The sequence below is a fragment of the Archocentrus centrarchus genome, chromosome 8, assembly GCF_007364275.1.
Source record: "Archocentrus centrarchus isolate MPI-CPG fArcCen1 chromosome 8, fArcCen1, whole genome shotgun sequence".
NCBI lineage: Eukaryota > Metazoa > Chordata > Actinopteri > Cichliformes > Cichlidae > Archocentrus > Archocentrus centrarchus.
This window is the reverse complement of record NC_044353.1, coordinates 1,770,292-1,783,669: the sequence shown is the minus strand read 5'-3', so window position 1 is coordinate 1,783,669 and position 13,378 is coordinate 1,770,292. Positions and strand designations below refer to the sequence as shown.

General features: G+C 42.5%; 1 protein-coding gene across 1 annotated transcript; it reads right to left on the bottom strand.

The window, feature by feature from the left end:
- Window positions 1-3,086: 3,086 nt before the first annotated feature.
- Window positions 3,087-12,977, bottom strand: LOC115784932 (GTPase IMAP family member 4-like). Its single transcript, XM_030736337.1, has 2 exons — window positions 12,916-12,977; window positions 3,087-4,564 (listed from the first exon to the last, which is right to left on the bottom strand). Exons 1-2 carry the CDS (start codon window positions 12,974-12,976, stop codon window positions 3,723-3,725), a joined length of 903 nt encoding a protein of 300 aa, XP_030592197.1. The 5' UTR covers window position 12,977; the 3' UTR covers window positions 3,087-3,722.
- Between the last annotated feature and the right edge of the window lie 401 nt (window positions 12,978-13,378).

Here is a 13,378-nt window from a genome sequence, read left to right as displayed (position 1 = left end):
CTCAGGTTTTCTCTCTGATGATGACTTTAATGGATCTCAAACACAACAGCAGCGTTCAGGGCTGTTAGGCTGGGTTTACAGGTCTGCACTGACTCTGCTCCACAGGTGTGCCATAACCTCACAAGCTCCTCCCCAGAAATGAAAAGAATGCGTGACCCTGGAGGTCTTCAGCTATAAAAATAATGAGAAAAGGAGCTTCAATGCTTCCTTTATTACCTCCTTTAGCAGAGGAGACACTGGAGTGTCATTTATGGAGAGAAAGGATCCAAGGAAGTGGTATTTTTCTCTGGTGGGTCTTTTGTAGTCAGTGTAGTTTCACACCATAAGGTGTGAGAGCAGTGAGCTTCTCTTTTCCTAAGTCCTTTTTAATTCTCTCCTTCGCCTCTTGGCCTTTTCCCACCGAGGTCAAGGAAAAGTGTTTAGGAAAAGGAGACAGGAAGCTGTGTGACTGTTACCCACTGGGTCAGCACAAAGAGGGAAACCAAGCCCAGTTTTGGTGTTGTAGGCTCATCAGCACAGGTGCACAGTTTCAGCCCTGTTCCAGCTCTGAGGGCCTCGTTTATCTTCTCTTTGAAGCTGGAGGATGTGTTTCCTCCCCTGAGCAGCAGAGGGCAGCTTTTCGCCAAACAAGCCAGCTTCAAGCTTCACCTCTGAGACTGCTGAGAGTGGAGCAGGTCACCAACAGGAGACCCAGAGGTCGATCTTTACAGATTCAGACCTTTTCTTGTATTTACGGTCAGATTATTTTAATCTATGCAGTTTTTTCGCTTGTCTTTATATGGTCAATGTATGTACACAGGAAACAGACCAATCATGTTTATGACACGGTTACTACCTATGCATCACACCACAAATGTAACCAAGTTCCTCGCTGAAGTACGGTCAGGAATCCTGATATCCATCATGATGTCATCATGTAAGAAACTTAGTTATGTTTGTGTGTAATAAGCTGTCATCCTGACTTCACCCCGAGATAACCGCAGGTTAAATCACACCTGCTCTACCAGCTGAATGCACCGCTCGTCTGACCCAACGAGGAAAAATCAAACAGCATCGAGTCCTTTTTAGTTTTAGCTTCCTGGTTCTCTGCTGAGTTATTGCTTCTGTCATTAGTTAGTTAACACGAGCTAATGTAAGTCTGTTAGCAGCAACCGACCGACCCAGTGAGTCTGTACTGGACGAGATGGAGCTGCACATGCTCTAAAACCTGTAAACACTTTAAACACAGAGTTCATCTGTGACAGTTTTACAGCTCCAGGCTGTAACTGAGCCTGTGCACATGGAGGGTTTCATGAAAAGGGGAAACTCAAACTACACCTTTGATTTATTTATTTAAAGACAACTTTTTCAAAAACTGCTTTTTAGTTTTGAATGCAAAACATGCAAAGTGGTAACGGAGTCTGAGAGCAGCGTACCTGAGCTAAACATCTTGGATTTAATTCCATGTCATCAAATTAGCATAAATTATTTGAATCAATTACTTACTAATTAATTACTTCAGTTAATACAGGTTGCATTAAACCATCTTAAATGTTAATGTAGTAAAAAAAAACACAAACAAGAAAATCTGGAAACTACGTCGATTTTGTAAAAGATGCCTTTCAAAAACCCGTTACCATGGAAACATCAGAAGTGGTGAGCATTATGACACCTGTGACCCATACCCGGGTCACAGGTGTAAATGCACCTGGTTAAATAAAGCTCGCACCGACTCTCTGCACCAGCTTGTGTTGCAGTGGCTGATATCTCTGTGACACAGTACAGTGCAGAGTCTCAGTCTTTCAGGTGGAGTCAAAGTGCTTCATTTGAAGGCAGCTGGATTTTTTTTAGGCTCTTCAAGATGTTTCACGTCTCCTCCAAAAGGATTCTGCAGGTTCTAAGAGCCGGTGGGGAGTCCTAAACATTCACACCCTAACAGCTCACATGATGATTACAGGTGAGTCCACAGCTCTCAGGACCACCTCCAAGCTGACATCCCTCCTAGATGTTAAATACCTGGGTCCCTGGGATACCAGGGAGCTGTGAGGTGTGAGGAAGCCTTTAGGGCAGGGGTAGGGAACTCCAGGCCTCGAGAGCCGGTGTCCTGCAGGTTTTAGATGTGTCCCTGATCCAGCACACCTGAATCACATATAGAAGTCATTAGCAGGACTGTGGAGAACTTGACTGCAGACTGAGGAGGTAATTCAGCCATTTGAGTCAGGTGTGCTGGATCAGGGACACATCTAAAAGCTCTCGAGGCCTGGAGTTCCCTACCCCTGCTTTAGGGTGAGAGGTGAAACATGCACACAATGCAAAGATGTTTTGGATCTCGTTTGATTCCATTGAGAACGTTCATTTTGGAACAAATCATTAAAGCATCTTTGAAGCTTCATCAGTCTGAGAGTTTCTGTCACAGAGTTATTTGTTGATGATCTTTTTTTAGTAACTAAGTCAGACCGAAGGACCAAATCCAGCCGGTTGCACATTTTAATCTCCCGATCAGTTTATGCTGCTGACAGATGTTGGCCTCCTCTCCTGTTTGCAGCTGCAGTCTGACAGACAGGTGCACCTGAACAGTAACCACCAAACAGCAGGAGAAAAGGAAAGCTGATGTTCACGGCAGAGACTGAGAGGTCTGTGCAGCCTCTGGTTTCTTTTTCAGTCCACAAACCAGCAGATAAAAAACCATGAGAGCTTTTTAGCGATGTTCACTAATCTCATGGTTTCCTTTTAAAGAGCTCCTGAAATGTTCCTGAGCTCTGTGTGAACAAAGCAACTCGACCTTTGTTGCTTCCAGCGTTGACCCTCAGCACTAAGAACAGCTGCTGTCACAGAACATCTGTCTGCTCTGAGTCATCCATGTGATGCTGTCTGTTTTAACTCCAAGCTGCAGGTGTAAAACACAGACCCAGGATCAGTGTTGATCAGGTGCTCCTCTCTGTCAGACTGCAGCACATTTCATCAACACCTCAATGTTCAAACTCTGCTCCAGTTTCCAAAAGGACAAAAATACAACACAATGGAAACAAAACATTGTTGTTATCATTTAATCTGCTGGTTTGTATTATTTTACACAGCTCTTTAAAAAAGCGATTGAAAATGAGCAGCATCGTCACAGAGTAAAACATGAAGACAATAAATGCAATCAGCAAATTTAAAACAACTTCCATTGACCAAAGTGTTGTACAGATCATCAAAATATGCAATAGTTCTTAGAACAATAAATACAATCAAATATTAAACTAGTAAGACCCCAGATAAAATCACAGATATATTAAAACCAAGATACCATAATAAAGCCAGGATTCTCCACTCAACTAGGCTCAAACACAAGCAAATGTAAGTATGTCTTAAGAAGTGCTTTAAAATGATTAAGCGAACGAGCTTCTCTTATAAAGGGAAAGTAAGTTATTCCAAAGCTTAGGTGCCACCGCTGCAAAGGCTCGATCACCTTTTTAGCCTTTTGCTGCTTCCTGAAGAGGTCTTATCTTGTCAGGGGTCAACATTGTAGATAAGAACGGCTCTTAATGACCCGCCTGGTTCAACGAAGGTGACTCACTGCTGCCTCTCATGGTACAAACTGGCATTACATGAATGTACAGCCTGGGTCTGATTCAGCTTCTGCTGACATCTCTGTAACGAGCTCTAGTGGCCATTTCTTTCATTTCTCTAATCCATGTTTAAACACGTTCCAAAGAGTGACATTAAATAACTAAACCAAAACCCAGAGCAGGATTAAAAACTCACTGCTGGCAGCATTTCTCAGAGAGCATTTTGGCCTTCAGCGCTAAAGCTGTCGTTCCCATCGTCAGTACCGAACCCGCTAAAGCTCCCAGTAAAGCTGTTGATGTAGACGTCAGCTCACCACCTCCCAGAAAATATCCTGCCACAGATCCAAAGATGATTCCCACCAAACCGCTCTTTTCCAGAAAAGCACGCCTGCTTGTTGTTTCTTCTGGTTTCGGTTTTCCTTCCTGCTGTTCCTGTTTTGCAGCTTTTTCAGCTTCTTGGAGCATCTCATGACTGTAGCAGTACTCTGTCCTCTGGGTTACCTTCTTCAGCAGCTCGGTGACCTGAGTGGGACTCGTGTCATCAAAGTTAAAAGTAAAATATCTCCACTGGCACCGCTCAATTAATTCTCTGAGGAACTTACTCTTCTTCATACCGGACTCCACCTCAGCTTCATCCACTTCCTGATTTTTATAGGTGAACACCACCGTAGTGTAGGCCAATGCACGTTTGCCAAAAGTGCTCTCAAAAGTCTCCAGAACTTTTAGTTCATCACATGTGATTATACCTGCCCTCACCACCAGCAGGAACACGTGAGGACCAGGACTGACAAGATCAGCTGACCTCTTGATCTCTCTCACCAGCTCTTCTTCGCTTTTTCCAATTTTAGAGACTCCTGGAGTATCAACAACAACCACACTCTGATCTTCAATGGTCCTTCTGTCCACATGGCACTTCTCTGTGTCCTTTGAGGTGAAGGCCTTTGTGTTCCCCATGATGACGTCTCCTAGAGTACTTTTACCAGCCGAGGTCCTCCCGAACAGGACGATCTTCAGCTTCGGCAGCTTCGCCTCAGCTGTTGGAAAAATATCACTGTGTTAGAATTGTCTCAGTCATGATCTCTTATAGCAGCGGTCCCTGACCTTTCTGCACCACGGACCGGCCTCTGCAGCGGATAAATACAACAAAATAAAAGATTCGACCGTCATAAAAACTGATATTTTCTAAATATAATAATAAATGTGACTCCACTGTGCACTCATGTGCAACTTTATCAGCAGCGGCCTCGTAACATCGCACCAACAACATCCTCTCTTTGGTCGCCATGTTAACATTTAAACATGTCTTCAAAATAAGATACAAAACAAATATGAGAAAAAATATATGAAAAAGCATGTGTCAGCTGGGTCCAAATGACCCGTGCACCAGGACCGGCCCGCGGCCCGGGGGTTGGGCACCTCACTCTTACAGCAGTGTCTGCTAAAAACGTCAGACATATAAATCTATCTCTATCACAGGAAGTAGTGATGAAGACTGAAAAACATGGAGGCGGTCAGAGTGAAGACAAAGCGAGCTTTTATTAACAAAGAGACACAAAATCCTTTCAGCAGAGAAAGAGTCCAAAAACACACAAAACACCAGGAAACAAGCAGACAAAGAATGAGGAGATGAACACAAAGTGTGGTCAGACAGTGAGAAGCTGACTGACATGACCTGGAAGTGTGTGCGTGGCAGCCATAGTCAGAGCTGCTGGAATACTCTAAATACTGAGGAAAGGTCCCTCAGTGCTTCCTTTGTTAGCTCCTTTAGCAGAGGAGACGCTGAATCATCCTTTATGAAAGGAGATCATTCATAGAAACGCAGCATCAGCATCAACATAACTGACAGACAGCAGTCTGATTCTCAGTGACATCATGAGTGCATGTATTTAAATGGGACGATACACAGTGTAACATTGAGTTTAATGCATCCTGATCCTGAATAAAGATGTTTAATCCTATCAACGATCATTCATTATGAACGCAGAAACATAAAACACAGAAACAAACAGTTCAGCACATAATTCATCTTTAATCTTACAAACATGAAAAGTCATTTAACAGCTGTTTTCAGACAGAATAAGAACCACTGGATCATTTTAACAAGTTTGACTCTAGATTGATTTTGACTGTGGGGAAGATAAATCTACATAATTTACTTAAAAACATCTTCATATCATTTTCAACATAAATGTTGCAATTTAAATATAAAACATTAGATAAATGTCAGATGGAGCGTTTTCCAGAATCCCACCTCAGGACTCCAAGAAGGCCAAACTGCTGTTTGGTACATGAACACAAGCAGCTGTCAAAATGTCTTCATATGTATTACATCATACGTGTGATCTCATCACCAGCCTTGCAGTTACTAGTTTAGTGTGCAGTGAGTAGTGCCGGGAGTTGATCTGAAGCTCCTGCACCTACATCCTGACACTGCTCAAAAAATGAAAGCAACACTTGGAGAACACATCAGACCTCAATGGGAAAGAAAATCATGCAGGATATCTATACTGATATGGAGTGGGTAAGGAATGAAAGGATGCCACATTGTCCACAGAGGCTGAATTCAAACACACTGAATATCAGAATCATCCTGCCTGTCGTTCACCAGGAAGAACCAGGACCCACTGCACCATCGTAGGGTCTGACCGGTCCAAGGTTTCATCCTGATACCTGATGGCAGTCAGGGTGCCGTTGCCTCGCCTGTAGAGGTCTATAGCCGCTTTCCCACCAACAGGGTCTCAGTGCCGGTGCCAGTATTTGAACCGTTCAGCAGTTTTTCCACCACAAACGCACTCGGTGCTCGGCCGAAAAACAGGTTCAACTCCGGCCCCGCAAGCTAGCTGGTCTCGAACCAAGAACTTGTGACGAAAGCGGCAGAAGGGCGTGACTCTGCCGTCTCAACATCAAGTTTTCTACCATATTACATGTGTATTACATGAGAAAAGCGAAGCGATTTTCACAGCTGTGAATTAGGTTGGGCTCTAAGGCTGAACTTGCTGCTTTGTATCAGTTCATATCACAGATAAAAGGACACAAAGTGCGTACTTGTCGTCTTGCTCTAATCCCTCTGTGCTGCACACAGATGCTGCAGTAGTTTGGTTTGGACCCTAAAACGTATTTGCAGCACAGAAAGGGGAGCGTGTTCTCCCACGTTTGTGCGCTTCGGCTTCGTGTCCAGATGAGGACCCGCCCACACTCATACGTAAAGGAGCAGTTCACAGAAACGCGGGCCCGTTCTTAAGCTTTTCAACATTTCTTTTGGGAACAGCACCGGCACTGGAACCCCGGCGGTGGAAAAGGGGCTTGTGTGTCCCTCCATGGACATGCCTCCCAGACCATCACTGACCCACCACCAAACTGGTCATTCTGAACGATGTTACAGGCAGCATAACGTTCTCCACGGCTTCTCCAGACCCTTTCACGTCTGTCACATGTGCTCAGGGTGAACCTGCTCTCACCTGTGACAAGCACAGGGCTCCAGTGGTGGACCTGCCAATTCTGGTATTCTATGGCAAACGCCAATCAAGCAGAGGGCCCACTAGAGGGCGTCGGGCCCTCAGGCCCCCCTCTTGAAGTCTGTTTCTAATTGTTTGGTCAGAGACATTCACACCAGTGGCCTGCTGGAGATCATTTTGTAGCTCTGCAGTGCTCATCCTGTTCCTCCTGCACAGAGGAGCAGATCCCGGTCCTGCTGATGGGTTAAGGACTTTCTACGGCCCTGTCCAGCTCTCCTACAGGAACTGCCTGTCTCCTGGAGTCTCCTCCATGCTCTGGGACTGCTGGGAGACACAGCAAACCTGTAAACCATTCCTGTTTGGGGGTTTGTCTCATTGTTGCCCCTCTACTGCGCCTGTTGATAATTTCATGAACACCAAAGCAGCTGAAACTGATTAACACCCCTCTGATACTCACTTAGGTTTTTTGAAATCTAAGTTTAGTCTCACTGCCACACTCAGAAATAGTGTCAGAGCTGTTGAATCAAGAAACGTAAACAGACAAAGTGAAGCAGGCTAAAAGATCTCAAAAAGCAGCACAACATGCCGTGATATAAATAACTAGCTGAGAAACAAAGTCATTGACAGCTGTCAGTCTGACAGGGTTACAAAGACATTTCTAAGGCTTTGGGACTCCAGTGAACCACGGTGAAAACCAGTATCCACATATGAGAAAACCTGGAACAGTGGGAACATTCCCAGGAGCAGCCAGCCTACCAAAAATGCTTTTTTATAGAGCAACAAACTCTTTTCCAGGCTAAATGAGCATCTTCTAAAATCTCCAGCTTACAGGTTATCTGCTTTAAGCTGTGCGTTTGTGAATTATACCACGGAGTCAGGCACTTCTGATTTGAAGCTTTCCTTTTCAGAGGAGCCACAGTATCCAAAGTTATACGCAGTGAGGATGTAAAACTATTGACGAGATAATCGACCTCACTGGGAGCAGAGTTTAGGTAGCTGCTCTGCACTGTGTTGGCACTGAAGAGCATAATAATGAAGGAATTAGATCAGTCATACTCATCTCACGGCCCGCGGGCCAAATCCAGCCCGTGATTGGCTGGTGACCGGCCCGCGGCCATTTCTTGTAATTGCTCAAAATTAAAATAATTTTCCCTTTTATTGTGTAACAAATGCTGAATAATTCCCCCTTGTGTTCACAAAGTGAACTGTCTGTAAGACAGAATCATTAGTTTGTACACGGCCCTTTAGGTCCTAATGATTTGGGCCTTTAAGGTAGTGAACAGTTTGCGCAGGTCAAGAATCACTGCTGATCTGCGAGGAAAAGACGGTTTAATTAAAATAAATGGACAGATGATTTTGCATTCATTTTGCCACCTCATGCCAACGCAAAACCGTTGTGTTTAATTTGCCAAAAGACAGTTGCTGTATGCAAAGTTGCTAACATTAAGCGGCATTACGATTCAAAACATGCTAGCTTCAGTGCAGCTTTCCCGGTTGGTAGCATTGCACGAAAAGACAAGACTGAGGCCTTAAAGTTGTCTTATGCTACCACATCAACAATCTTGACGACTTCCACTACTGCTGCTGAAAAAGCCACCGCTGCTTCACTGCGTGTAACCTGGGAGCTGGCTAAAAAGGGCAAGCCATTTGTGGACGCTGAGCTTGTGAAAGTGTGCACTTTGGGAATCGTGGAGGAGTTGTTTGCCGGTGACAAACACAAAGAGGACATCGTTAACCGCGTGAAGCAGGTTCAGCTTTCGGATTCAACGGCGGCACGGAGACTAGAAACTTTGTATGAGGACAGTTTTTCTACTTTACTTGCTGAACTGAAGTGTGTGGATTACATGTCAATAGCTATGGACGAGTCTACAGATGCAACAGACACTGCACAGCTGTCCGTGTTTGTGAGATATTTTAACGGGGAGCTTTTCAAAGAGGAGCTGCTGTGCCTTTTGCCCATCAAGAGCAATGCAACAGGTGAGGCCATGTACAACTCTATGAAAAGTTTCTTTGATAAGAATTCTCTGGAGCTGGATAAAATCAACCTCCTTGTAACTGACGGTGGGCCATCTATGATAGGACGAGAGAGGGGCTTAGCATCACGTCTCATAGCGGACCACCCCACAGTTAGTTCACTACACTGCATCATTCACCAGACGGTGTTGTGTGCCAAACTGTCTGGTGAAATGAAAGGAGTGATGGACACAGTGATCAAAATTGTAAATCACACTCGCTCAACTTCAAGTTTACAGCACCGGCTTTTCAAAATGCTACTACAGGAGCAAGAAGCTCAATATTCAGACCTACTACAGCACAATGATGTCAGATGGCTGAGCAGGGGGCGAGTCCTACAGCGCTTCTTTGCACTGCGCAAAGAAATCACAGAATTTCTTTCAGGTCAAAAAACAAAGAAAGCAGATGAGTTCTCTCAGTTTATGCAAGATCAGGAATCTGTGGCTCTGGTTGCATTTCTGTGTGATATCACTAATCACTTGAACCATCTTAACCTGCAGCTCCAAGGTGGGGATTCGAATGTGGGAGAGCTCTTTGAAAAAGTGAGCGCTTTTCAGACAACCTTGGGCGTATTCGTGACGGACATAGAGGGGAAAAAACTTCACTTCCCTACCCTGCGTGATGTTCCTACAAATGGGATTGTGCTGTCACGAATGGTAGCACTGTTAAAAAATCTGTCAGAGAACTTCAGATCGCGGTTTCACAACTTCAAAATCCCACAGCAACTGCTACTGTTTGTGCGCAACCCGTTCGCCGTTGCTGTCACCGGGAGCTGCCCAGCAGAGGCAAAAAACGCTGTGCCTGCTATCAGTGAGGGCGCTTTCCAGCTGGAACTGGTCCAGATGCAGGCTAATGATGTCCTAAAAGCCAAGTTCAGAGAGGAGAGACTGTGTGAATTTTGGGCACACTCTGTTCATCAGTATCCGAACTCTAAAAGACTCGCTATATACATTTTGACAATGTTCGGATCCACTTACATATGCGAGTCGGGGTTTTCAGTGATGAATCTAATTAAGGACAAAAAGCGCAATAGACTCACCGACTCACATCTCAACCAGTGCTTGCATATTGCCTTGACCTCTCAGAAACCAAACTTCAGTAAGCTCTCAAAGGAAATGAGATGTGTTACCTCACATTAAGCATGTAGTCAGTAACTAATAGTATGTGATGCATGAAGAGGTTAAAACATAAACATCTGATTACATACCTGTGCTGTCTGTTCCAAACTTTAAAATAACTGAAATATAGTAAAGCAGTTTTTTTTTTTTTTAAATTGTATTTCTGAACTATTCCAACATTTGGTGGCTTGCACTGTGCAGTTATGTGTTTAATATATTTTATAAACAGCTTTCACACCAAAAGAGCTGAAATATGTTCATTCTATGCCTAAGAACTGTTAATAATCATTTTCATTTTTGAATTTGTCCAATATTTGCCTGCATAATAGGAAACGTTCCAGCTATGCTGTTCAAGATGGTTCAAAATATATCTTGCTGAATTGCAGTGGAGCTAATAAAATGCATCAAAATATGAGCACAAGCTATCAGTCTTTTTTAAAGTTTGCTCATTTTATATGAATGTAGTTTAATGGCTGGCCCTCGGCCACTTCTCATTTTCCAAATGTGGCCCTCGGCTAGATCAAGTTGAGTATCCCTGAATTAGATCCTTAAACAGCACTTTCAGAAAGACTTCTACTGTAATAAAACTTATTCCCCACTGCTGTGTAATCCATTAAAGTAAATGTAAATGTTACTAAGAAATGATCAGACAGGAGGGGGCTTTCAGGGAATACTGTTAAGTCTTCAGTTTCTATGCCATATGTTAGGACAAGATCCAGAGTATGATTAAAGTGGTGGGTGGGCTCCTTTACATTTTGAGAGAAGCCAATTGAATCTAACAATAGATTAAATGCAGTGTTGAGGCTGTCATTCTCAGCATCTACATGGATGTTAAAATCACCAACTATAATTATTTTATCTGAACTGAGCACTAAATCAGATAAAAAGTCTGAGAAATCAGACAGAAACTCTGAGTAAGGACCAGGTGGACGATAGATAATAACAAATAAAACAGGTTTTTGATTTTCCCAATTAGGATGGACAAGACTAAGAGTCAGGCTTTCAAAAGAATGAAAACTTTGTCTGGGTCTTTGATTAATTAATAAGCTGGAATTGAAGATTGCTGCTACTCCTCCTCCTCGACCTGTGCTTCGAGCATTCTGACAGTTACTGTGACTCGGGGGTGTTGATTCATTTAAACTAACATATTCATCCTGCATTTTGGGACATTTAATAAATTCAACCAGATTTCTAGAAATGAGAGCCACTCCATCCAAAGTCTCTACTAACAAGACCAGGTTTTCCAGACGATGATACACTGAACCACTGGGAGTCTGCAGAGGGTAACAGGTTCAACAGGAAGAGTCCAGACATCTAATCCAGTTACGGAGCTTCACAGTGGAAACACACAGAACACAAAGCTGTTAGTGTGATCCTGCTTTGGTTCTTCTGTCTGTAAAGAATGATAAAAAACCTCCAGATCAACACGTTTATGTTTATGAGTCACTTTGTCCTTACCACAGCATCATTATTGCCCCATAAATAAGATTCAGTTCCACATCACAACAGACAATGGGTCAATCTGGTAAAAGCTGCAGGATTAAAAATGAAGAGAGGAGTCGTGACTTTTTCACATAAAACATTTGGACTGAGCCGACAGGTCAGTTAAAATAAGAGAACTGTACACAATATCAGCTAATAAAAGTTTGATCCATGTAATTTCCATATCGGAGTTTATTAGCTGGATTAACATCTACACAAAAAGCTAATGCTACTGACACCAATCTACCAAAAGAACGCTGCTAACTGCTTACTGTCACCTTCATTTGTTTAATCTTGAAAAATTAATAATCAAGCTTTTCTTATTTAATGGGTTTACTTACCAGGAAGTTTGAGCAGTGGAAAAACTTTGAGTGTCCACAGCAAAATAGAAAAGCTTCAGATTCACTCCAGAAACGATCAACAAGCAGCAAAATGCTTCAACTTCAAAATCAGAGTCACAGTTTAAAGTCGAGGATGTGAAGGTTTAAGCTCAGAGACATTTACACAATCAGACCGACGGATCTGAACTGACTGAAATCAACATGAGACAAACCATAAACTCAATAAACATAACTTCATATATATCTTTTATATGGAGATGGAACTTCATATATATAATAACTTCCTAAAATCTGCTGATAGTTTAAAACAGCTTCATATTTACTTTCATGTTTATGTAAAAATGAGAGCAAATTCGATCATTTTCATTCTCAGCTGATCTGATGGTGATTTTACAGCTTATTGATTTTTTTGTTTTGTCCATAAAATCTCAATAAATGTTCAAATGTGCATGAAAATGATCTCAGATTTAATATGAAACTGAAATATTCCCTGTTAGAAAAACAGAAACTGTTTCATTAAAGGAGCATAAAAAATGATTAAAAAGTACATTTAAATATTTTATTAATTAATATCAAAAGCATCATAATTTCATCTTCTTTTGAAAGGATCAGATTCTTGAATTTTTTCTTAAGAAAAATCTGAACAATAATAATTTATAATTTCAGTTATTTGCTGAAATATAAAGGCTCATTGCAAACTAAATGAAAAATAAATTTTTATTTACATTTTTTCCTTCATATCAAACTTGGCTCAGCACTCACTGCTCTCAGCTCCGATGTGAATGCTGCCTGGTGCCAATCAGAGTCTAACCTGAACATAAAGGAACAATCCAACATCTCTGCAGTTAAAAATCATTTCAGAATGAAATTAATTTTATCCAAATGATTTCAGATTAAAGTGCTGCTGCTGTTTCAGGAAATAATCACTGTCCCAATTATCACCCTCCACCCTGAGTATCAGGACAGACACACTCACCCACGGTCTGTGTATCTCGATCCATCAGTACCTTTGTCTCTGATGTATTATCACCATCCATGTCTTCTTCTGACTATTTAAATTTCCATCTCACCTCTATATTAAAGCCTAAAGCTCATTCCCTCCCCTACAACACTTCACTGGCCAATCAGAGGTCTGACTAAAATGAACCAATCAGAGAGCTGAACAAAAGTGGATCAAGCAGAGTGCTTTTCCACAGGTCCTCCTCCACGCCCATAAGCTTCTCTCAGTTACATCACTCCATGAAGACAACTGAAAGCATCAGAGTAAAACACCATCCATCTGTTTGTGGACACAAAGTTTAAGGTTCAGATAAAAGGTGAGTCTCAATAGAACACGCACATCCCAAGTGAAGGGTGCAGGAAAAAATGAAGGATCAATGGAAAACAGAATTCCACCAGAACGCTCCCCAAAAAATATTTAATCTAAACAGACCTTACAA

Excerpts from the sequence above, each read along its gene's own strand:
- LOC115784932 (XM_030736337.1), bottom strand. The coding sequence starts at position 12,976 with ATGGATGGTGATAATACATCAGAGACAAAGGTACTGATGGATCGAGAT. Across the intron at positions 4,565-12,915 it reads TCGAGATACACAGACCGTGG|CTGAGGCGAAGCTGCCGAAG; the intron begins GTGAGTGTGTCT and ends TTTTTCCAACAG.